Source organism: Chenopodium album, chromosome 20 (genome assembly GCF_948465745.1).
Source record: "Chenopodium album chromosome 20, dcCheAlbu1.1, whole genome shotgun sequence".
Lineage (NCBI taxonomy): Eukaryota > Viridiplantae > Streptophyta > Magnoliopsida > Caryophyllales > Amaranthaceae > Chenopodium > Chenopodium album.
In genome coordinates, this window is record NC_137853.1 from 37,566,928 (window position 1) to 37,593,209 (window position 26,282).

Here is a 26,282-nt window from a genome sequence, read left to right on the forward strand (position 1 = left end):
AATTGCCCACTTATACTTCATGTAAAATTAAAGAAGGTAGCAATAAGTACCTTTGACAACAACCAATTGCAGAAATCACACATATCATGAAAACTGCCTGCATTTATCATGATTATTTAAGGCAAAATAAAATATAAAAATTCCAAAAAAAATTGTATACGTAAGTGTTGCATTATAATTACCTCTGATTCTACTTTCTCACTATGAAAGGCAGCATGCATGAGAGTAATGACAATGGTTTCCATAATAGGATGAGAAGCATAATCATCAGGCCCAACCTCCTTTTCAGTAACAATTTTCTCTTTTGAACACATAATCAATTTCGGACCAAAGTTGGAGCTACCAGGAAAACCAAGAAAATATAAAAAAAAAAAAAATGTCTTAGTAAACCCGTCAAAAAAGCCAACAAATAAGAATTGTGATAGAAGCATTTGACAAAGGAAATAGCAAGGAAAAAAAAAAAAGCTACAACTATACTCCCTACATATTTCAGATTGACTTTATTGAATTTATATTAGGATATTCCCTACATTTTTCAGTTTATATTCGGATATACCCTGCATTTTTCATTTTCCAGAGAGTGGATACTCTGAAAGGTAAGTGAATGATAAAAACCAGATTGACTTTTTTGAAACAAATATACTCCCTAGGTTAATTTATCCACAAAATCTGTTTGACACGCTCCAGCTTCTAATATGATGTCTGCTTGCTAAAATTCTTAAAGTAGTTCAAAAATTACTATGCTTATTTATTTAATTTTCTGTATTGGCCTTGATTTTTTGTCAAAAGATTGATTTGACACAATCAAACTATACGGATGCAATACTTTAAGTGCAAACACTTTTATATGTATAACAGGATATTCCTAACAACTTACAAGACAAAGTGATTCTAACAGTTTGTGTAAGACACTAGCAATAGCTAAAGATTTTATTATACATTATATCACCACTGATGTATCTATATAGTTGATTTACTAACATAAACTTACTAAATTACCATTGTGAGAAAGACCATTGCAAAATTTTGGAATGCACCACTAAATCAATTCCACATAATGCAATCTCACAACTAAAAAAATAAAATAAAATAAAAATCTAAGCATTAATCAACCAGAAGAAAGAAAGCAAACCCACCAGATATCCTGAAAAAGCACATCATGACCATCCCATGTGAGGAAAAGAATACCAATTCTTCTAGCCAATATAAATCTCACTCGATAATCAGGATCCTTCAGCAATATAAACAACCTTTGGATCATGGTCTGTTAAAAAAAGAGACAAGTTTGAGGTTAATGGCAATTTAAAGTCAGACAACTGCCTAAAAGGACCTAAGCACAAAATGTTCCCTGGTATCAACAATTTTCTTTACCTTTAAAAGCAAAGTGTCTGTCTTTTTTTAAGGTAAATGCGTTCATATCGGTCAAATCATATTATAGGAAGCTAAAATACACAGAATAATACAGTCAGGAAACTAAAACAATAAATTTATTTATTATTAGAAATCAAAAGTATTTTGAGATTAGATTTCATAATATATTTCCCAAACATTAATTTAGATGATTAAAATTTAGGTTTTTCCAAGAACAAACATACTTCATCCAATCCATAAAAATTGCAGCACTTTGAATTTTAGGGGGAACTTAGATATATTGACCGCATAAGCTCACTAATGTATAAGAAAAAAGCATGTTTTCAAAATATGATTTTTTACAACTATTACTAATACATAAGTAAAACTATTTATGGTCGATATGGTGCCTTGGAGATAATGAAAATTGAAAGGTTGATACATTATCATTCAATGTATCATCTTTACCATAAAATAGTATCCCATGCATAACAAAGGTCATCATACTAGTACAAAACATATAGGAGAGAACTAAAAAGCAAATAAATGGCATCCCCTTATTAGCAACATACATTCCCAATCTTCCTTAGTTCAGCTATTTTAACATATGTGATGAAAATGTTAATTACCTGACCAATCAAAGGATTTAGACGAATAAAATCACAAATGCAATCAACCAGCTTTCGACGTCCAAACCAATCAAGCAAATTAGACTCGGCAACTTTGTTCAACAAATCTCCAAGTGGCAACAAGCTCTGCAATCACAATGAATGAATAATTCATATTAACGAATCTCCTGTCCTAACAGAATCATTCAAAAAAGGAAAACAGAGCATATAGAATTTGTAGATGTTTTATGACTTTTTATTAATAAATTAATATTATCACTGAAAAAATAAATAAAATAAAGAGATGCCAGCATATGTAAAATAATTCAATTTGCTTCTTAGGCCCTGTTCTCTTCAACTTATAAAAAAAATAAAAAAATTAAAAAATTAAAAAAAAAAATTGTATTTAGTAAAAATAATTTTAAATTATGTTGATATCAGTAAATTAAGTTATCTTCACCTTCTCATCAAATCTTTCCCTCATAGACTGAAATCCATCTTCATCTTTCCCATTGCAACGCAAATATAGCAAGGTTGCTAATAAGCAACATATTGTAGTTAGGACATCAACGCAAGGAAGCCTCAGGCTCAGTTTCAGCTCAAGAATTTCATCCACCAAGGCAACCTGACCCAAAAAGTTTATAAGAAACAATAAGCGATCCTTCTCTCTCAAGATAAAGGTTGCACTTTTCGCTTTCATAAAAAGTAATTACAATGTTATCTAGTTCACAAGGATTCTTTATTTCGAAGACTGAGATATGAAGGCACATATATCCTCTAATTTACAATGTATTGTTACAATAAAGATAATGAGGAGAATAGATTACCAAGTTTTTTAGCTTCGCCAAAGAAGACCAGTGAGGACTCTGGCAAAGGCTGTACAAAATCCTTTCACATACCTGCCCAAAACATACAGAATAACAGGAATATTATTTTAGCATAGACCGTTAAGGGTTGAGGGGGAGTTTCCTCAGTATTTGAAATGAATACTGTGTAAAAACAAAATACCTTGGAATCTCTTTCGGAGCTTAGAATGTCAAACAAAATATCCCATGTAGCCATAGGCAAAACTGAAAAACAACTAGCCATTAACAATAATGTGTCCACTTTCAACTTTGATCCAGTAAGAAAATTTCCAGCCCCAGTTGTCCCATCAATAACAACATCACTAGACTCATCAGCCACATCCAACTCCATGTCTATTAGCCTGCTTTTACTTCCCTCCAATGAGAAGGGTTTATCACCAGAGGAGCTAAAACTGGAAACCTCCGGGGAGAAAGTTTCACTTTGTAGGTTTTGGTCACCATTAGAAAATTCTAGGTACAAATTAGAAAAGGCCTTTAAAAGCCTTTCAATACAAAGAACAATCGAACTACGGAATACAGGATCAACTGCAATTTCTTTTCCAACATCACTGAAAATTGGGCAGCTGAGAAAGCTCTTGAAGCAGACAACAGAAGAAGTTCCATCAATACTGGGATTTGAACTCCGGAAACAATGAGTTTTGACATCCGTTACTGATCCTTGAGCTATTGCAACAGCTGATTCAATCAGCTCTGACAGGCAGTTGCCAAGTTTTGCACGGAAAGGGGATATCTCGTCTCTTTGTCTGCATTAGTATATACCAATCAGATTTACCCACAGGTTAAGTAATTCCACATACATTCAAAGAAAATGTAGTCAAAACAAAGAATGACAATACTCAACAATAGATTTGATAGAATAGGAACAACTTGAAAATAAATAGGAAGATTAAAGTGAATTTGAAACCTTTGTGATATGCTGTATTACAATTACAAAGCACCTAAATAGCTAACTCCTAGCAATATATGGAAACTTTTATGTTCTTACTCTTTTTTTTTGTAGTTACGAGCATAGAGGTATTTCCATAGTCCATAGGTATAATGAGAAATTATGCAAGGGAACAAAATGCGCTTTACAATAAGAATGTCTAATTCAAAGAATCTAAATTACGTCCTTAAGGGGTCAGAATGTGCATATTAATATTCAAAAAAAAAAAAAAAAAAATTTACGTCCTTAATTCTTTAAATCCACACACAAAACTTGGACCATAAATAACTTGATTGTCTATCAAAATAATTACAATGTACAAAATTAGATACCTTATACTCCCTCCGACCCCTTTTGATAGTCCCTTATGGACAAATTTTAGTCCCAAAATGTTCACCCCATTTGCTTTTTTCAACAACCATTAATATTAAATTTTTACCAAAATTCCCTCCAATTTGCAACAATATTTGTGCAGATTTAACTTTCCCATGTAAATTTTATTTTCCCATGTACTTTTATTACTTTCTCTCTCTACTTTTTTGCATACCCAATGTCAATTTACATTTTCAATGTACTTTTATTATTCTTATTTGTGTTTATTAATTCCCGTGAAAAATGCCCATTAGGGACTATCAAAAGGGGACGGAGGGAGTATATAAACATTGAGTTTAATCCAACAACATGTCACAAACATAGATTATATGTACCTCACACTTTAGTAAAAATATGTAGTTAAAGTTAACATAAAGCAAAAGTCAAATGTAATAAATAAATAAATAAGGAATACAAAACAAAGTGTGTGGACATATAATTGTATATTATGAAGGTATGCCAAAAAGAAAAAAAAAATATATATATATAAAGCAAAGACGTTTATAAACTTTCTTTATAAAGCAAAGACGTTTATAAAGAAAATGTAGGCATACTAAAAAGAATATGCAAGGGATACGGATGTCCTAGGCCCATAATATAAGAATTGAAACTCAACATTATCTTAAGTTAAAAAAAAATGCACAACATGAAAAAGTAAAGAAAGAAGAATTTGAAATACTTGGACTATGACACATTACAATAACATCAAATAGGAGATAAACAGCTGATTTTTTACAGCACATGGAAATTTATTTCTAGAAATAGCAGAAGCGAGTAAAAAGCGGTACACACAGTTAAGTATGAAAGAGACCGACCTTGTTAAAACAGAGCCATAAAGGATATTAGACAAAAGCGAACAACGAAGAAAGATGTCAGACAGATTCTTTTCTGTCTTTTTATCCAGCAGACCATAAAGAATGCAGTTCTCCATCTCATTCAGTAATGGATCTCTTAGCTGACGTGGGAGGCGCACACCTCGAGAGTTACAAGATGATAGCACCTATAAACAGAGAATCACTAATAAAATTACTTCTACTGCACTTGTGTCAACTAAAACAGCCTAGTTCATTTAGTGATGATACAATCACGTCCTTTTATCAGCCAGCTCCCACTGGTAGGTAATTCTAGACCCCCAACACCCCCATACTGCACGATATTCTAAGAATTAAATTTTGTCCAATTTAACAAAGGAGTTTAATGGGTTACATTCAGTAAAACTTGCTGCAGCAGTTTAAAGTTCAGACATCAAAATTTGTGAAATTAGCCTAGCCAGACAATGTTTGAGTACAAGTTGTACCTGAACATTGTAGTCTAAGTCGGAATACTTCCTCTAGATAATTATAGGTGTATTAAAAGTAGGCGTTATAAGGGTGGGCATAAAAACTTTCATGGGAGTTGCTCGATTTCAAAAATGATCATTTAGCTTATCAAGCTATGATGGGACCTTTTGTTATATCTAGCATCAGCTTGGAAATTAGTAGAAATTTATGGAAATAGTCCAACCATTATCACTAAGGTAGCAGAACATGCCGTTTAATGCAGTAAATCACTGTTGTTAGGCCGAACCCTACAAGAAATATAATTTTTCTGATCCATCTCACAGCCCATGCCACTAGGATGTTTCTTAATATCTAAGTTAGTGTTTTAGATTAGAAATAGGACCTAACCTGTATGGTGTTTGTGTTCCACTGTTGTGTTTTGTGAATCCAAATTATATTTGAATTATGTTGAACATTTACTACAAAAAGTGTCAAGGTCCTAGTGATCAACTGATCAATGCATACCAAACAGGCAAACCGCATAGATAATTTACGAACACCTAGAGAACTCAAACAGTAGCCAAAGTAATATTCAGATACCTTGTCCTGGTGCTCAAAATTGATTTCTGCAAGGGTATGGACAAAACAATCAAAACATTCATCAGATTCCTCATGCTTTTGTTGATCTCCCTACACAAATGATCATCATTCAAGGATCACTCAACAAATCAAATGGAATCCATCATAGCAACTTTAGAGATTAATTGCCATAAACAATGAAATTTTTTCAATATGTTCATTCCAGACAGATATGACAATGGTGACATGAAAGCCTACATGAAAGAAACTCCCAAATATTATTTTATAGCACCAAAAGACTTCAACTATTTAGCATACCCAGCCAAGAGTGCATTTCACTTATTAAATTTTCAAAATAAAAAGGTTGCAATCACATTTATTGAATGATAATATATTGAGGGGAAGAATTTTAACAATCAGTATCAGAAAAATTCTGTCTAACTTTTTTTTTGGTAGATATACACTTACATAGATTAGTCTAAGCCAGTCAACTTCCTTTCCAGCAGCTTCATCATCACAATAAGATAGAAACCCTCCACGATGATCCTTGATTATAGAAACTCCCACACATATTGCATACAGTGCTGCTGGCAATAATATAACCACATGCTCATCCAATATGAGAGTCTCCTGCATCTCAAGATAAATTAAAACTCCATTATAGCTTTAATAAGTTTACGTGACAAAATACTAAACAGATTGCTTATACTGATTCAAACTCATTGAAATTTAGCTATTAGGATGTCACTAACCCTTGTGTTGATAATACTTATAACTCCTCTCAAAATATTTTGTCTGAGATATAAGTTGTCACGTAGATCACCCTGCAAAAAAGATGACACATTACAAAATGCTCACGAGTCAACTTGTTACCACCAAAGTAATGTATTCATCCAATGAAGCTTATTTTTAAGTACATATTACTTCTGGTATCCATTGCAAGTTCTCTACCTCAATTAGGTAATAACAGCTGAGGTATGCATACAATTTATGTGTTAACAACCTAAAGAAGAGCACATCACCTCATTTTACACAGAACTATCCAGGGTAGATCTTCTAGCAAATTGAAATTAGAAAGTGAAAACTAACTAATGTTGTTAATAATGTCACCATCGCCAATACAAAAGATTTTTGAGCTTGCAATAGAATACCAAACCCAGTGAAGGCATTACAAGATTAAAGTAATTTGACAAACAGAGAAGGGAATAGCAAAAAAAGCAGAATACACCAACTGCTGACAGATGCATGGCATAATGCCCATAAAAGAACACGTGAATCAGGAAAAAAAATAATAAGAACCATGAAAACATGGAGACTATTGGAGAACAAGCTTACTTGAGAACCTTTTCTGGAGAAATAACAAGAAATGAAGTACAGAGCAGACCTGTAATAAATTTATATATTAAATAAAATCAGCAAATAAGATTGCATAGAAAGAGAAGGGTGGTGAGGGGAAGAGTGCAGCACAAAGATAAGCTATGTCATTAACATATGCTTAATTTCTAACGCCACTAATAACTTGCATTACACTACTCAGGAATAGGTTTTATACACTGACTTCACAGTGTATTCACTTGATTCCTTACAAAACACGCTCAACTTCATCTCTCAAAAGTTTTACTTTTTAATATAAATACATGCTAAAAACAAAAGAAAGATTAGGAGACAAAAAGGAAAAAAGTACACCAAAACTAAATTATGCCCGTAAGAGACAAGCCAGGGGAAGCCCCATGAGTTTGACTCTAAGAAAGGCTAATTATTGAGGGTAGAGCCCTAATGACAACGTTAGGCTAGCTTAAGTATGAAAGATGTTCCCCTCACGATCTGGTAGTGCACTAGGAAATAAAGAGCTAATGGATTATCAAGGGTAGAGCTCCCCCTCGTCCAGGTTCAGCACCCTTTTTTTAGCTTTTTCAATAGGAGTCATGTAATTATATACTACTTCATAGTAGATTAGAGGGTTGAGGGTAGCAGTGCAAATCTTATTAAAAAGTAAAAAAGCTTACGGAGATGAGATACATCTGAAACATTGGAGGTCCCAAACATCCTGCGGTACTTCTGTCATATTCAGCATATCCTGGAAAATTGATAAATAGCAGCTTACTTAAATAGTTTAATAGTTAAGATTACCAAATTCCCATTAACAACCAATAGCAGAATGCTGACTCTCAAAAGTAATGTTAAGGTAATATAAATGCAGACACACATGTGAGACCAAATATCCAAGCAGTCTGAACGCAGCGTCTGCCTGCACATCATCAGAGTAAGTCCTGAAGGGGTTAGTGAAAGGGGTACTTATTTAAATGTTACAAAGAGCAATGCTAAAAAGAAACCAAGAGTTCTAATCTATAACATTTAAGAGAAAATAGGTACTTACCTATAGACTACTATAGAAGGGGAAAAAAAACAGTTTATTGGTCCGTAACTTCAATAGGACTTTTGACAACTAAGCTTTATCTTTTGTAGTGCACATTTAAAACTCCTCAAAGTATAGAACGCATTATTTATAATAAAAAAAAAAAAGAAATTTGCTTCATCAGCATGCATTTAGTAACTATTCTAGCATAATTAACTACACACCAAAATCATGTGTTTTCTATCTCTACAAATTTTTTTTCTAATGAAATTAACCTTAGAATTAAAGGTAACTGTTAAAGTAGTCTGTTACATTACAAAAAAGTACTTACAACAGAAGTGATGCTGCTGAGCTTTGGGAAACCATGAACAAGGCAGCTCCAAACTGTTTGCCAACCTCGGAAAATCTGCCAAATTGAATGCAACCAATATCACCATTTTCCAACAATGAATATAGACTAGATAATTGAAGTGAAATATTCATATGGACTAAACAATGGCTTTTGTTTGAATTTTTCCAAAATCACAGTGTCTTTTATGAGTTAAGAGCTCAAAATATAATATCACGGTAAAAACAGATAACAGAAATGGCCACTCAGCTAATTTGATTCATAGCCTCATAGGTAAGCCAGCATACAATGTAAACTTGCACCTATCTCCTTTTGGAAAATAGTTTGTGATTATAGGAAAGAATAAGAGGAAATACAGCCAAAAGAAAAGAATTACTCACATAAGACACCTATCTACAAATCTGCATATCTACTAAGAAAAACTCCTAGAAGTCACAGCAGTATGCTCCAGCAACACCTCTTAACCCTCCTCATTTCCAATTGACATGCAACACAGCCGATCTATAGAAGCTAAACCAGTTCCATCTTGAGGCTCTTTTTAAGACCCCAATGCATTCTTGTTGAGCAATAGATTATGTAGCAAATGAACCACTTATAAACTAAACTAGAAGCAGGCCATCATCATTGAACCACTCATAGAACAATCATCACTTTAATAGCAAGTATTAAATCCATTAGCATCTTTTTTTTTTCTTTTTTTGATCAAGATCGAAGAGCTTAGGGATTATCAAGAAAAATTTCCCATAAAATTATTTATTTCACTTGGTGTTCTCAATGCGTCATGACCAAAGGACCATGTAGGCATGTAATGTAGCTCATACACAATACAGCCCTTTGTAAAGCCCTATCTTCATTAAGTATCTGATAAAAAAGAATACATACATATCGAGGATTCACTTTCAATTCTGATTGTACAATTATAGAGAATTCACTTTCACTTCTTACACCACAATATTACGCATAATTATTTGTTGAAAATTTGGACACAAAGAGGTAAGCCTTTATTCATGTAACAAAGGCTCTCTTTCGAACAGAGGAAAAAATAATTTATATGAGACTGAACCAGTTGATTATACCCAGAATGGGAATTGTTATCATAACAATATTAGTATACCTTGTTTGAGATTGAAGACGACTCCAGCAGGTCCTTTTCCACAGACAGTAGGGGCAGAAGCACAATTGAGAGGTGATGTAAGCTCCTTCATGCATGGGATAAATTAAAGAAATTGTAATCAAACAAATAAAGAAGATATGTTGCAAAAATTGTAAAAAGAATTCTTAAATTTAAGCTAAGAAAAAGTTGATAGAATTATTCCAGGTTTAAACTTGACAAGATCACAGAGCTAAATGATATTTTTATGTTCAGCATACCGTAGTGCCCACAGCAGACCGTCATAAGAATGCTCCACATTAGCATCAGACAGGATTCTACAACATAACACATGTCACAATGACCAGATAAACAAAGAATTAGTCAACACGGAAGGCATAAATAAAAAATCAAAAGGCAATTGACAACTGCAACTACTCAAGTTTATCCCTGAGATAGGGAGGCCAACTATTTGTTACTTTACCTTTAAATTATGATAAAAATTGCAACAAATCAAACATGAATACATCCATTCCATTGATTGGATCTGAGTGGGCCAAATAACTGCAGTTTTAACTCTAACCAACTAGCCCAAAAAAGACATTGAAAAAGCAATAATGTATTATTATTATTATTATTAGCGTTAAGCGTGCCTATGCGTGTAGACCTGGTTATTGGGCGGGTCGGGTCGGGGTCAAAGAGGGTCACATTTTATAGGGTCAATATAGAGTCGGGTCAATGCGGGTCGCAAGTCGATAATGGGCGGGCCTACAAAATATCAATCAAAATAAATATTGGACAAAGCCATTATTAAATACATATGAATACAAATTAATCTATATAATTATTTTTACATTATGTATTTTCTTTATCAACTAAATTGGAAAAACATGTTGGCCCTATATGGACCCTACCCAATAAGGGCTCTGTCCATTAATAGCCGTGTCCATTAAAAGCCCTATAAGCTTGGCCCTGACCCTATTATCATTGGGCTACCCTGTCCAATAACCTCCTCTATATGCGTGTTTCCTAGGAGAGGCGCATTTAACGAGGCGCGCACGAGGTGCGTACCTTAATCACTTATTCACTCTAGCGCTCAGCTATTTTGTACATTGAATACAATGATATTATATAAGATGTATAATAACAAAAAGAAAATAGCTTCTACTAAGATACACCCCTTAGCCAATATCCTGATAGGCTGATACAATGATTTGAAGAAAAATATAGAAGATAAATGAGAAGATGATTATTCAAAAAGAGAAAAGATACACCCAGGCATTTCAGAAGTTGGAACAAACAAGAATCAGGTTAAGTCTAACAGTACACAGCCAACCCTTACAGTGGGGAAATAATCAAGAGATTATAGGGCATTGAGCTTGCTGAAGTCCACGACAAAACAAGAGCTCAAGATCAGGCAGCCAGCTTATTGCAATACATCATATATGGTATTGGATAGGGAAAAGTATGGGGAGAAATTCTACGTAGAAGACATATCAGACTTTCAATATAAATACTTAGTTTTTGTACCTAAACTCATTTGCAAATTTTACTTAATTCCTTTTTTAAGTTTTTCTCAAGCTGTTTGGTGTTTTTACGCGCATGTTTTTCCTCTCTTATTTATCTCCCCTAACCCCTTCTATAAAACTTTCTCAAATTTATTTTAAATATTCACTTAACTCCGCCCCCATTTTTTGCTCGCTGTGTTATTTCTTGTTTTTCTTCCTCTTTCATTGTATCTTTTTTCTATCTTTATTACATTTTATGCGGACAGTTCCTTATGAAGATTCATGTTAGCCAACCTCATGTCACTTTGGGACAATGGCTTTGTTGTTCTTTTGAATGTGGCTATGCCGGTGAAGGGAGGAATCTTGACAAATCCACCTAGTGAAAACAGCAAGGGCTTAGTCAGCCAACAACAATGCAAGTGGGCTGACACTGAAGTACCACATCAGAAAGCATCAGCAAGAAGAAAAACAGGGTTGATGGTGGCATTCTTATGCAGTCAATCTTCCATTTTTTCATAACAAAGATTTGACCATTTCTGGAAGGGGCAGGGGGGGGTTCACAATTAAAAACCGTTGAATTATCCTGTCCAGTGATCAAGATTCTAAGTTCTCAAATGGGAGAGCAGGAGGGGGTAAGGAGAGGGATATATAAAGAGCAAGAAAGAGAATCAAGAAAAAATATACCTCTCCAAACTGGAGCATATGCCGTCAAACCAATATGCAAAAAGTTCCTTAGGTAAGCGAGATTGGTGGCTGTGGCATAGATGACAAAAGACAGCATGCCTGTTGTAAATCCCCGTTAGATATATGAATTTCATATTTCAGATTGTACACTCAGAATATAAGAATTACAAGAACACATTACTCATCAAAACAAACATCATAAGCATATACTAGTACTAGAAACCAATCCTACCTCAAAAAATTTACAAACCATCCTATTCTTCAAATCTCTGCAATTAATTAGATTCATTAATAAAAGTTCACCCACCTTGACACATGATTACCACGAATGGGTCCGGCAATTGAATCGGTCATGTTGGATACAGAGATTAAAGACTGATTCAACTTTGGAACTGTTTCATTTATTTGGGTCCAAGTTATCAGATCACAAGTTAAAATGTGCTAGACCTTGAGCTTGAACTTCCATATAAAATTAACTCTATAAGGTATAAGTATATTGAGCCATTCATTCTGGATCAATACAACAAGTCTTACTATTAAATGTATTAGGCAAAACTTTACTTAAAATAAGTCATTGTAAGAAGATATTCATTTTTTATATATACTAGTACAAAAATTTAACCAACAAGAATGACATAGCAAAGCAGTGTTATTAGGCAATATAAAATTCCTTATTAGCAAGCAGCACAAAACGTGACTAATCTAATCAAAACACAAAGCAAAGATAAACTTAGAAAATATATTGCAACAAAATCACTTAGTCAAATAACTGAACTTAAAGGTCCTATGCAAGAGATATTGCTTAAACTAAACCCATGTCAACAAATCGCGATATAGAGAAAACAAATGACTAAATTATGTTTATGTAACTTAGTAATAAAATGTAGAAAACTGACAAGATGGCAGTCATCTTTAAGTTGATTAACTTGAGTGGTCAATTAGTTATAGGTTCGTAACTATCATAGTCCCACTATTTGTGCTCGAGTTTACAAAGTATATGCAAGCTTAAGTAGACTATTTAATTATCTTGTGGATAGAGAACTTTAATTAACTTAGGACACTCAGGATTTGTTTGATTCAACTTTTAATCAAAATAATTTATTAAAAAAAAAATAAAAAAAGGTTGAACAGAAGTGGGCCTTAAAGGTAACCCAACTGGCTGAACTTTAATAAATTTACTACAGGGTAACATCAATCTTTTGACAATATTTACTTAACTATATAAATCAACACACGTAGTATATAGTAAAGAGGGAGTAGATTTATACGAGGTAACAACAACCACTTCCCCTGCATGTCATTGCTTTCAGTTATCATCTTACAAGTCAAATAGTCAACAACTTAGCCCCTTAAAAAAAAAATTAAAAAAAAATTAAAAAAAATAATATTCAATATTAACTCAATTAAGCATAAATAAATTTAGTATTCAAGCTTACCACAGCCATTTTCCTCTAGTCAACTGTTCATGCAAGTAGGCTGCAGCATTTTCCCTCCTTGCTCGTTTTTCAGCCACTGGTCTTTTATTTACACCAACACATGCCTGCAAAGAAGAGCAAACAATATAGTACTGGCATGATTACAAGCCTGTCTCAAAGTAAATATTGAATAAAATAGCAGGGATGAAAATGTCTAAAAAATATTTTCTACTAGTCCAGTGAGGCAGCAATCAAATTGACATGATATAAGAGAGCTTTATTTTTTCCCTAAATCCTTTGAAACATGAGGGTTTGCTGGGCTACATTTCCTTCTAAATTGGCTCATTTGCTAGTTGCCTATGTATAGTTAGGAAAGGAATAATGAGCAATTAATTCAAGTATCTTTGGATATCAGAATGCCCCGCTACACTTTTAATTTTTCTGCAATGGATGGACGAGATGTGATTTTTTGCAGGACAGAGTACTTTACCTTACTTGACCAGGTTAATACTTGGGCCTTTTCTAAGATGATGACTTGTGTGGTTGGTGCACTAATTTCAAATATTAGATTCTTTAAACAGGATACCTTGATCCCTAAGGTTTACATTCTCCTAACAAAAATTTCAGTAATGGGAAAAAGAAACTATAAATGATTTCAAAGGTTCATCTCCCACGTCTCCCTAATACTCAATGATGAGTCTAAGCACAATGGAATGAGGCTGACAGCACTTGAACAACAAATTGACAATTACATAATTATGAATGAGGAAGAGCACAATGTCAATTTTCTCACTTCAAGAGAGAGAGAGTGGGTACAATATTGTCCATGAGCATGCTCAATATATACAGTGAAATTCATCAAAAGTTCTACCTTATCTAGAAACAATTTGTCACCATGACAGAATCATTTAAACAAGTGGAAGCAATATCAATACAGCGTAGTGTGACATAAGAGAGAGCTTCAGGATAACTACCCGGTAGAAAACAAGTGCTGCTAGCTCCAGTAGACTGCGATGAGAGCTAGCTAACATTCCAAACTTTTCATCTTTTGATGTGTCAGACCTGAGATTGACAATAAACCATTATTCTTTTGTTGCTAAAGCAGCATTGTTTCTGTGGTTAGGTTGCATGATGAAATTTTCACTCCTGTTTCAAAAGAAAAGCAAACACTATTTTCTTAATTCTAAAATCAATCCTAGACATAATACATGAGTGGGTATCCCTTCCAAGGTGACTAAGAAAATTGTTCTTTCCACGACAAGGAAATGTGGAAAAGCAACAAATAATGTCAAAATGTTATTTTGTTAACAAAAAGTAATGTTTTGTTAGATAACATCTAGAGATTCTAGACTGTATCTAGCCAGAATTTTTCTGGAGGCTTTGCATGTCCATGGCAAATCCAGATATCAAGCTCCACTAAGAAACTAATAGCCTATAACAAACAAGACCATCTACCCTCTTGATTTCTAACAAGCACTTCCATATACCTCAAAATACTAAAGCAACTAGAATCAGGAGGAATAGGGATACGAATTACTGAAATCTCACCGTGATGCAGAAACACTGGGGATACTGTATTGATCTAGCTCCTTACTGAGTAGCTCTAAAAGTTGTTCTACTAAAGGGATGCCATCTTTATCTTTATCTTTATCTTCTTCATCTTCATTAACTCTCATTAAATGTAGCTGTAACTTCATGTACAAAATAAAACCATCCTACAAAATAGATAAAGTCTATTAGTTGAATTGGCAGTTATAAGGAAATCACATGTAATAAGTTAATTAGTTTGAGACCTTGAGATCACGATCAGCAATATGCCAATTATCAAATACAAATCGCTTCACAGATTTATGAACATCCAGGGACTGACGGCCTAGATTTGGACCATCTTTTAGCAAATACGAATTCAGACACTCAATTAGCTTGCGTGAAATCCTCCCAACCTCCCTGCAAATTTCAGTTAAGGTAAAAGAACTACATTCTGGGAGACACTAGCAAAATAAGATAAAGCAACAAATACAATATGAAGCATTTTTGTAGGACTGAGTGATGTACCTCATTGATTTAAAGATCTCGATAAAGAACTCAACTACTTTTTGTCTTAGATGATCAGGAAAATCACCGGGAGGATTTTCAATTAGAGAATGCAGTGTCAAGATACAGCGGAAGACTTCTTCTTTGGGATTATTGGAATGACAAGAATCCTCCTCCATTACACTTGGTTCAACTTTTTCCATGTACAGACGCACAAGCCCTTCCAGTAGATAGTAGATAACAAAAATCAGATACCCTAGAGAAACAAGGCCACATCTTTTTGAAGAGAGGCACAGATGTCAAATAAAGATACAAAAGCAACTCACCAGAATAGACACGATTTCTCATGTGAAAACAATAATCATGTACTGCCAGAATATGCCGCAGGATAATAGAGTATTCAGAGTGAAAGCTTGGAACATCTTTTAAAACATCCCAAATGTGATTATAGAGAGACTTCACAGCTGCAATAAGTGGCAGATTGTTTCCTAGCAAGTGTAGAAGCAAGTAAAAATTCTAATATTGTGTGTTTGTGATTAGGTAAAAAAAAAAGTATTAAAATTAGACTATAATCCCCTTTTTTCTATATTCTACTATTAAAGGTAAAGACCTGCATGTTTATATACATACATACATGCTAGAAATGCATCCTAGAGTTATTGGTGTTCCTCATATATACTGCAAGTTTTTATACCATAACAATAAAGAATATTCTGTTACAAGAGACCGGAAAAAAAATAAATAAATAAAATAAAATAAAAATAAAAAAAAAGTAAATTGGTGAACTAATCATGCAATAGCATACATAATAACCACCCACCATGAGCACACATCATTAGAAGCCTTGAGCATTCTGTGTCAACTACTTCCACACTGAATACACAATGATTGTCCCTCCCAAAGAACACATAAACAAAATCTTGAAGAGGAACAAGTCTAAAATTTTACTTCCACAGCAAAGCACCACATACATAGACTACTTAACAAAATAAAAGTAGAGACACACAGGTCAAGCCCTCGGACTAGGATGTTCTGTAAAATTTACAGTTTCTCACATTCAAGGAATATGACAAGTCTCCGCTTGCAATAAGTACCACAGTCATATAATATTAGAAGGACAATTTGGCAAAGAGTTCATCAAAATCTTAAAGCTAAAACAACGTGAACAGCACTTCATTTGTTGGTGCATATATTTTACAATTTCTACACAAATCCACAAATAAACACAATGAGTATCCAAAACAGCAGATTAATTCCCTCCTTCTGCGTACCATGTCAATTGTCAAAGCTTACCGTTGCTCCACACAATAAAACATATTTTCCTAACAATGTGTATCAAGGATGATTTAACGCAATTCCACTAACCAACGGTCTATAATTCCAAAATTCACAAACATGATCGTAAATTCATCACATTTTAATGATACACTACAAACATGACAGAAATATTATACTTCCATCCAGAATCTTACCATAACTCTTACTATCATGTGCCCGTTGCACAACAATCCTAAGAGTTTTAGCAAACATCAACTTCGGCAACCGCCTCTTACTCGCCAATATCTCCTTGTTTGTACAATCAATCAACAAAGTAACAAGAAACGGCCAAGTTTCAGCTGCATATACACCATAAAAAATTCAAAAACTGCTTTAAAAAACCTTAAGCATTCAAAAACACAACACGACACGAACTCGAAAGACGAAAAATGAAACTTACGGCCAGGAATTTCATCTGGTCTAAGCATCGCAGTCTTACGACTGAGAAATCGACAGAAATTAATCGACCTTTCGCCTCCTAACCATGTATTCAACAATTTCATTCCCTCCTAAAATCATCCGATCATCAAATTGAAACCAGAAACATCAAATTGAAAGCATAATCAAGCAATAATAAGGAAAATTCAAGGAATAATTAGGTTTTACATACTTCTCGAACTTTTGCTTTATCGGAAGAGAGTTTGGAGACAATCTCGTGTATGTCTCTTGAGCTAACTTTCGCCATGGTTGCATCAATGGCGATTGAGAGAAGGAGGAAGAAGAAGTTTGAAAACTGCAATTCTGCAAAAGATAGAGAAATGGCGGGAATTTGAAGGAAGGAAGGGTTTAGTGAGGGTTTTAGAGTGAGAAAGTGGAGAACATTCCTTACATTCCTTTCTCAGTTTTTTTTTTTTTTTTTTTTTTTTTTGAAGTTACATCCCTTTCTCAGTTGAATATTGCAAAATGGAGGTCATGCGGTGGGTCCCAACTCCCAAGTCCACCATAATTTCTCCTTTTATTGCCTTTGGGTAAATGAGTAATTTGCCACTGGTATGCATGGCCCGAACCAGGCTTGGCTTTGGAATAAGGCTAGTCTGGTTTCAGGCAGGGGATTGGTCGGGTTAGGTCAGGTCAAAATTTTATCATCTTGTATGATTTAATCTGATTTAACCAATTTGATTAAACTGTTACTGCATTATAATACTAATTTATAAAAAATAAAAAAATAAAAACATTATCAATATGGATCTTGTTAGATTCGTTTTATTATAAACTTAAATTGATAATCAAAAGTTTTGATCTTGTTTAACTTGAATTTTTCTGATTTTGGTCTTATCTAATTTGAATTTATTAAGAAATAAATAATATATACCTGAAATAAGTTGAAGAGAACCAGTTCTATAATAGAATCTTCAAAAAAAAAAAAAAAAAAAAGTTCTATATAGAATGGGCTTGTCAGTTTGGGCCATATTTTGGCCTAAAACTATGTTAATGGACCATCTAAAGACCCGCTTATAATTTGGTAATCCTGCTTGAAGATTGGTTTCTCTTTCGAGTATCAATATTTACTTTTGATGTGGTATGCAATTGAAAAGCACATGAAATACTTACAAATATTCCAAAGTAATGTGTTACTATTCATATTATTAAGCATGCAACACTTATTTCATACGGAGTACTTTGTTACTCCGTATCAATAAATGTTTTTCCTAACACTGCTTAGATTGAGTTAGAAGCATAGTTCACCCGATGGAGTTGAATGTGATTGTGGTGCACTAGGCTTCAACATGGTGAGCTAAAACTAGTGGTGTTCATTATTCAAATTAAAACTAAAGTTCAATCCAATGTAAAACAAAATTCGGATTGGATTTGAACTTTAAATCGAGTCGGATCGAATTGAATATCTAAAAATTTGGATTTTTTTATCGACTCGAATTGATATTGTTTTAATCCAAAATACAATTATGAAATTGTGATTTCAAAAATAAAGATTATTAATATTAATCATGTACAAGCGTATGTACAACTATGCTTTCAAGACTTGAAATTTTATAATCATTTTTTTATTATATCGCATTAAACCCTCAAAACTTGCAACGTATTTTAATTCAAATTTTTGAATTGTTTCCAAACAACATCATTTTAATTTGGATTATATTTGACGAGAGATTTGAATCGGATTGGGTTTAAAAACTAAAACCAAATTTATATTTGGAACGGGTTAGATTTAGCCTAAATCCAAGCCAAAGATTGAATGGAAACCCATTGTTGAGACATTGATTACCATGGTGTTCTGCATCATATAATAAATTATGGATAGAGCTAAAATTCTTGTTGCGTAAAACTGATTAGAGTCCTTGATTGCACCACACAACAAAAATGAATTTGATTTAGGATTAGTTTAATTCGAGATCAACTTAGGACATGTAGCAGTCTTAACGCCGATGTTTGGTTCACATGGGAAATACTTTCCTTTTGTAACCCCCTTGAAATTAGGCTAATATTGTTTGTTTGACATTGTAGGAAATTTAATTTCCCATGAAGTCTAGCTATTTTACTTACTTTTCACCATCCTTTTTTAAAAATATTTTGAGGGTATTATCGTCATTTCTGTGAAAATTTAACACAAGAAAATTAACTCATCATGCTTTGTTTCCAGTGCAAGGAGTAAGAAAAATTAATCTATTCTTACCATTAAACAACGATCAAAATATTATAAATACAAAATTATTATTAAATTACTACAATGTATTTTGTTATGAAAATTAGGAAATCATTCCGACAATCTTTTTTTTTTTTTACACGGTAAACTACGGGGAGAGGCCCTCTTCCTGTCACAGGAAAGGGGCTATGAGGAATCGAACCCCCATCACATAGGGGGGAGAGGGAGGGACTAACCATCACTCCGTCTCCTCATTCCTCAATCCTTCCGGCAAAATGGGTTAGCCAAACAAGACCAAATTTTGGAGCCCAAAGATTTGCACACTTATCTAAACTCCCAAGTCCTAATCCATACTAGGAGAATCTTTTGGAAAAGATTTAACGTAGTCTATTTCCTTAAATAGTCAATCTTCTCTCCTTCTCCTAGTCAACCTAGTCTTCTATGTTTCCTAATATTTCTCCTTCCATATCAATATATACTCCGTATCATCTTCTCCCAAATTCATAACACCTCCATAATAATTAAGAAAAAATAAGTAAAACGGACCGCCTCCTCTCACTCTCGCTTCTCCATTGAAGCGAATTCTGATACTTGCATTCCGCATTCAAGCAGGTTCGAGGTAATTTGTTGCTTCCTTATGTCAATTTCACAATTTAGGGTTTATCGGTCGTCTAATTTAATTTTATTAGGGTTTGAATATAATTACTAAGGTTTTATGAAAGATCTATGCTTTTAGAAAAGAAAAATACGAGCCTAATTTGATAATTGAATCAAATATGCCTTTCCTTTCTAAAATTTTTATGTGATAATTGCATCAGATTTGGTTGCTAATGTGTTGCAGAGCCTTTAATGTTAGAATTGAATTGTGTGTTGTTTATCATCGAGAGAAAAAACGGTTTTTGTTAATGTGTTGCAGAACCCTTTATTTACGAAAATGCCACGTGATAAACAACGGGTTTTTGTTAATCATTGAGAGAAACTTGTATTTTCCGGAAATTTTATAGGTCGTAGTAATAGTTGCATAATCGATTTTGATGACATACAAGGTGATTTTGTTAGCTAATTTGATGAATTGGTTTTGACAGGTTGTGAAGAATTGTGGTATAATTGAGTAATTTTGAGAATGGGAGGAGGATTCAGAGTATTGCATTTGGTGCGACCGTTTCTTTCGTTTCTTCCTGAAGTGCAAACAGCAGACAAGAAGGTACCCTTTAGAGAAAAAGTGATCTACACTGTTATCTCGTTGTTTGTATTTCTGGTGTGCAGTCAGCTTCCGCTTTATGGAATTCACTCCACCACCGGGGCTGACCCGTTCTATTGGATGCGTGTCATCCTTGCTTCCAACCGCGGTACTGTCATGGAGCTTGGTATCACACCCATTGTCACGTCTGGGTTGGTGATGCAACTCTTGGCAGGGTCTAAGATTATTGAAGTTGATAACAATGTCCGAGAGGACCGTGCACTTTTGTAAGTATAATAGTCTGCTTTTGTATACTTTGTTGAATGCTCTGGTTTGTGTCTGTGTTTATTTTAGAATTCTGAAGTTTCATATTAAGTCATCTACGTGTAAGTATCAATAACTGATTTGTTTATACTACCTCCGTTACATATTATTTGCAACGATTTGACATAAAGTAGAGAGGGAAAATGTCTAACCGTTGCAAATAATATGTAACGGAGTTAGTAATATGTGAACTTGGTGAAGACAGTACAGCAGGAATGTGTTGTTTATCTTGCATATGCAATTAGCTTCCTGTATCTTGATCGCAGATTGTGTGGCTGTCTTTAGTTATGTGACTGTTATTTTGCTCGAGTTGTACTGAATACTTCATCAGGAATGTATTGTTTTTGTTAAAATATAATAGCCTTTAGCTCCAGGAGCTTGTAGATTGCATGAGTTTTGTATTTTAGTCGTGAGTTATGCTTTGTTTTTTTTTTTTTCGTTGGAGCTGTATAAATTTCTTATCTTTATAATGTTTTATTCAAACTTAGGAATGGTGCACAAAAGTTGTTGGGTATTCTGATTGCTGTTGGTGAGGCTGTAGCATATGTTCTTTCTGGGATGTATGGAAGTGTTGGACAACTTGGTGTTGGCAACGCAATTCTTATCATTCTTCAACTATGCTTTGCTGGTATTATAGTGATCTGCCTTGATGAACTTCTTCAGAAGGGTTATGGTCTAGGTTCTGGCATTTCACTTTTCATTGCAACCAACATCTGGTGAGCTTTAATCTTCATTGTGTCGTGGTATTCTATCTCATTATGGTGTAGAGTATTTTTGCTAAAACATTTTGTTTTCTTGATTTGTAGTGAGAACATCATCTGGAAAGCATTCAGCCCAACCACCATCAATTCTGGCCGTGGATCTGAGTTTGAGGGTGCTTTAATTGCTTTGTTCCATCTCTTAATTACCAGAACTGACAAAGTTAGGGCCCTTCGAGAGGCATTTTTTCGACAGAACCTTCCCAATGTAACCAACTTGCTCGCAACTGTTTTGGTCTTTCTTATTGTCATCTACATCCAAGGATATCGTGTTGTCTTGCCTGTGCGCTCAAAGAGCGCTCGTGGCCAACAGGGCTCATATCCCATCAAGTTGTTTTACACCTCTAACATGCCCATCATTCTTTTATCTGCTCGTGTCCAACCTTTACTTTTTATCACAGGTACTGGAGTTAGCAATTGATTATGTTCTCACTGGTTATCTTATGATTTATTCCCAGGATTATAAATGTTTGCGGATTTGTGCAGTTGCTGTACAGGAAATATGGCGGGAACTTCTTTGTAAATTTGTTGGGCATGTGGAAGGTGTCTGAATACAGTGGTCAATCAATCCCAATTGGTGGACTTGCTTACTATGTTACTGCCCCAACCAGGTGTGTATCGCTCTTAGCTTAGTTTGATACGTTTCAACTTTCAAGGTTGCCAGTTGTTTGATTAGATGTTTCTCATTATTCATGTTTGGACTTGCAGCTTGGCGGACATGGCAGCACATCCTTTCCATGCTCTATTCTATATAATTTTCACGCTTTCCGCATGTGCTCTGTTCTCAAAGACATGGATTGAGGTTTCTGGATCATCTGCTAGGGATGTGGCTAAGCAACTCAAGGTAACATATAGAATAACAATGAAATTTGTTTCTTGATTCACTCCTTTTTTTTTTTGGAGAGGAGACTGTTAAAAGCAGTCTGGTTGGTTGAAAGATATCTCATGGTATATCGTGTGATTGTGAGATGATCCATTGACCTTACAATATTCTAACATTTTCCAGCAATGTGTTATTAATTTGAGTTTTGTGACTTTGCAGGATCAAGGTATGGTTATGCCTGGACACCGTGATTCAAACTTGCAGAAGGAACTCAACCGTTACATTCCCACTGCTGCCGCCTTTGGAGGCATGTGCATTGGTGCATTGACAATCTTGGCAGATCTCATGGGTGCCATTGGCTCAGGAACTGGAATCTTGCTCGCTGTGACCATCATTTATCAATATTTTGAGACATTTGAGAAAGAGCGAGCAAGTGAACTGGGATTTCTTGGACTTTGAAGGTTTCAAAATTAATTATTTTAAATACCTAAACGTATGTATAATGGAAAAGCATGTTAAAGATGGTATGAAAATAAATATATTAATTCCAAATATGAGAGGATGAACCAAGAAAGTTGGGTTGGTATGTGTTAGATTGATTAAATTTTTATCATGGAACATCAATACTAATGGGAATTATAAAACAATAACAAATTGATTGAAAATTTAGAATTATGTGTTGTTTTGTTAATTATATAGACAAAATAAATAACGTACTCCCTTCGTTTTTATTCAAAGGCCTTTGTTTGACTTTGACAATATTTACGTGCGCCACTTTGACCAATATATATATGCTTTATGCAAAAGATAAAATATAACCAATGAATACTTGTTAACATTGTATCAAAGCATAGTTTTCAATTATCAACTTTTATAATTTACACTTTATTATTATCAAAAGTTGTGCGTTGGCAAATGAAGTGTGCCGGTTAAACTTGGGCACTTAAATTAAAATTGAGGGAGTAATTTAAGTAGGTTTTTATCATACATAAGTAAATGATGTATTCTTTCATTAATCAAGCAATGTAGCTTGATTGAATAGCGTTGCTTAATCTAGTTACATCACTCTTTGACTCTTTTCACTCCAATGATAAGCTAAGGCCCTGTTCTTCAGAGTTATTCTGTTATGCTCTACTTTGCTAAAATCTGCTCTACTATACTCCGCAGAGTATGGAAGCCTTGCTCTGCTCTGCTCAGAAGCTCAAAAGAATAGGACCTTAGTCACGTTTTTGCAATTTCAAGGTGATTTACAAACAAGTCCATTTTGCGTACTATTGGAGATACCCTCAAAATCATACAAGACTGTGATAAGATTTTCCAAGCTAAAAAAAAACTGTGCCTACAAATTACAGTAAATGGATAACAAGGGATCAAAATGGTTCTTAAAGTAGAAGGAAAGTATCTTGAATTCACACAAGTAATATAAATAATCCGTAATAATTAAGGTGAGTGTAGACATAAAGCACATTCTTTGATGCATAGAAGCTTGCTAATCACACCTGTCCTACAATCTACGGACTAATGGACGATATAGTCCAATTCCAAGCCACTACTACTACAACACTAGCCTTAATTTAATGTGGGCCCACTTAAAAGAGTGTTGGACCCGGGCCCTAAATATGGGTCCCAATTATAAAGACATAAAAGCTAGAATGCTGCATAAAGTGAAGAAGAGATTTGTACAGTACACAACTGTATGTGTGAAATCCAAAATTCGAATGCAAAGCAATTGTTCATGGTAACAATAACAATGTTTCCCTACTTGTACACGTTGCATGCATATACGACCAAAATTGTTGGTAGTCAAGACTCAAGATGTTTATGTTTATGCTGTTTTTAGTTATTGTAGTACTGTATTAGAGAATTATTACATCATAAAATAAATACTCGTAATTTTTTTTTTTTTTGAAAAAATAAATACTCGTAATTGACTAACTAGGATTCATTGTACTTAGCTTTCATCATTTTACACGCTTACATATTGTTGGCATTTAGTTGTATATGGTTTCGTTCTCATTGGTACGGTGTTAGACTAATTAAAACTCATTTACATGTTAGACAATAATTACACATTTACAGTACATTTTACTTGTATTGTATACAATGGAAAAAAAAAAAAAAAAAAAAAAAAAAAAAACGGAATTGAAATCATGGGTATAAATTGTTATGTTCATACGTAATCGTATAAACCAAGGTAGGAAGGAGGAACAACTAGCTAATGGAGTACTAAAGTGAAACTCACATAATGTGATTGTTGTTATTACTTAAATGGGCTAGATTTGTAAGAGAGAGAATGCATTTCTAAACTATTATGGTTAGACCAAAATCAAACAGAGTTCTATGACTTTACTCACAACATTATACTCCGTATTATGCCTTACACTACAAGGAGGCAATAACATACTGTAAATAGACAAAATTTCAATACAATGTTTAAATATCTTATTATACCCGTACAGGTTTACCCAATCATTCATCTACTTTCTCTAATCATTTTCTCAAAGAACATGTCAATGTGTCATATAATTTGTACAGTATAAGACAATAATATTGCGAGTAAAATTTTACTCCGTAGTAATTAAGAAGCTAGCACTTATTAATAAGAGGGTATGAGCCGAGTAACTAAATGTACTTGATCTATCATTATCTGTAAGATAGTTAAATTCGAAGTACTTGATCTATCATTACCGGACCAAAAAAACCGTGAGGGTTAAGATTCGGTCAGGATCTTTTTCCTTACCTTTAAAAAAAAAATAAAAAAAAATATTTTTAGTAAGATAGTTTCGGTTATTAAACCACCAAATGATTAAACAAATTTCTAGAGCTTAAATAATTTTTGGTAGTAATTAAATTATTCCATACATAACAATGCCAACACATGTGTATAGCTCTCATTTGTTTCATTAGTACATCGTATATATTGACTGCGTGTATATCTGTGCTAGAAAGAATATTACTTTCCCAACAAGTTACTTACAGTTGAATTTTACCGACTTTGCGGACCTCTGTAAAAATAAAGTTGATAATTTGCTGAAAATAACTCTGATTATAGAATATGGATAGATGTAATGTGATTAAGAAGCTATAGGTTGATAACTTTAATTTCTTTACATCAAATGCCCTTTTCTCTCTTTTGATCCATGTCTTTTAACTTAAAAATCTTTGGTAAATTACATGCATAATAAGACAGATTTTATTTTCAAAATATTACGTATTTTATACATGTTCTATTACTCCATCCCCTTTTTACAATTTACTTTGATCTTTTTCTTTTTGTTATGATCTCAAAATTTTATGTACTTTATAACAATTTATAAATTTCAAAAGGAGGAAAAAAAAAGAAATTAATACAGTAGTGATGAGTATATAATACATTAATACGTAGTATATGCCAGTATCAACAAATTAAATGCAAAGATGATGCCTTTATTAGATGCATATATAATGCAGCTTTTAATGGTTTAGCGGGAGTATTTTTTTTTTTTACAAACTATTAACAAATTATTAATTTAAACGCTCTCTTCATCCATAGTTACAATACTCTATATATATGCATATCGAACATATACATATATAATTATATACTTCGTATTATATATGGATATTAAAATAAAACATAATCGTAAATATAATCAACAAAAGAAGCATATGGAGAGACGAATATCAGAGTGTATATATGTTAAAAGGTCTTTATTTATTATTGTAACTTGTAATACTCGTAATAACTAAAACTTAGAATAATTGTGAAATTATGTTACATACCATGATTGATTTCTAATTAAAGGGGTCAATTATAATTAAAGATTTAAACATTGGATCTAATGAAGCTATTACCTAGAGCAAGACTATATTAACCTTTATGCATGCTAGCTCAAGTGATTGG

At 33.6% G+C, this 26,282-nt stretch overlaps 1 protein-coding gene and 1 pseudogene across 2 annotated transcripts in view; one reads left to right on the forward strand and one right to left on the reverse strand.

Moving 5' to 3' along the window:
* LOC145597484 (serine/threonine-protein kinase ATM-like) overlaps nucleotides 1-17,545 on the reverse strand; it is a 44,918-nt gene extending 27,373 nt beyond the window's left edge. Inside the window, exons 1-27 of the mRNA XM_081653665.1 lie at nucleotides 17,323-17,545; nucleotides 17,113-17,221; nucleotides 16,868-17,011; nucleotides 15,722-15,883; nucleotides 15,417-15,615; nucleotides 15,155-15,308; nucleotides 14,910-15,076; nucleotides 14,336-14,423; nucleotides 13,383-13,486; nucleotides 11,947-12,045; nucleotides 10,036-10,092; nucleotides 9,779-9,863; nucleotides 8,647-8,721; nucleotides 8,166-8,207; nucleotides 7,966-8,036; nucleotides 7,295-7,343; nucleotides 6,712-6,783; nucleotides 6,428-6,589; nucleotides 5,981-6,070; nucleotides 4,937-5,121; nucleotides 2,967-3,567; nucleotides 2,786-2,857; nucleotides 2,419-2,583; nucleotides 1,980-2,105; nucleotides 1,137-1,264; nucleotides 183-339; nucleotides 51-97 (exon numbers count right to left, since the gene is read on the reverse strand). Coding sequence (XP_081509791.1) covers nucleotides 51-97; nucleotides 183-339; nucleotides 1,137-1,264; nucleotides 1,980-2,105; nucleotides 2,419-2,583; nucleotides 2,786-2,857; nucleotides 2,967-3,567; nucleotides 4,937-5,121; nucleotides 5,981-6,070; nucleotides 6,428-6,589; nucleotides 6,712-6,783; nucleotides 7,295-7,343; nucleotides 7,966-8,036; nucleotides 8,166-8,207; nucleotides 8,647-8,721; nucleotides 9,779-9,863; nucleotides 10,036-10,092; nucleotides 11,947-12,045; nucleotides 13,383-13,486; nucleotides 14,336-14,423; nucleotides 14,910-15,076; nucleotides 15,155-15,308; nucleotides 15,417-15,615; nucleotides 15,722-15,883; nucleotides 16,868-17,011; nucleotides 17,113-17,221; nucleotides 17,323-17,397 — 3,485 coding nt within the window. The 5' untranslated portion in view covers nucleotides 17,398-17,545. The remainder of the gene's footprint in view (nucleotides 1-50; nucleotides 98-182; nucleotides 340-1,136; nucleotides 1,265-1,979; nucleotides 2,106-2,418; nucleotides 2,584-2,785; nucleotides 2,858-2,966; nucleotides 3,568-4,936; nucleotides 5,122-5,980; nucleotides 6,071-6,427; nucleotides 6,590-6,711; nucleotides 6,784-7,294; nucleotides 7,344-7,965; nucleotides 8,037-8,165; nucleotides 8,208-8,646; nucleotides 8,722-9,778; nucleotides 9,864-10,035; nucleotides 10,093-11,946; nucleotides 12,046-13,382; nucleotides 13,487-14,335; nucleotides 14,424-14,909; nucleotides 15,077-15,154; nucleotides 15,309-15,416; nucleotides 15,616-15,721; nucleotides 15,884-16,867; nucleotides 17,012-17,112; nucleotides 17,222-17,322) is intronic.
* A 2,218-nt stretch (nucleotides 17,546-19,763) lies between these two features.
* On the forward strand, nucleotides 19,764-23,027 carry LOC145597587 (uncharacterized; annotated as a pseudogene). Its single transcript, XR_014103375.1, has 7 exons — nucleotides 19,764-19,933; nucleotides 20,400-20,781; nucleotides 21,307-21,534; nucleotides 21,625-21,977; nucleotides 22,063-22,187; nucleotides 22,285-22,420; nucleotides 22,619-23,027. The product of XR_014103375.1 is annotated as an uncharacterized LOC145597587 (transcript).
* The last annotated feature ends 3,255 nt before the right edge of the window (nucleotides 23,028-26,282 follow it).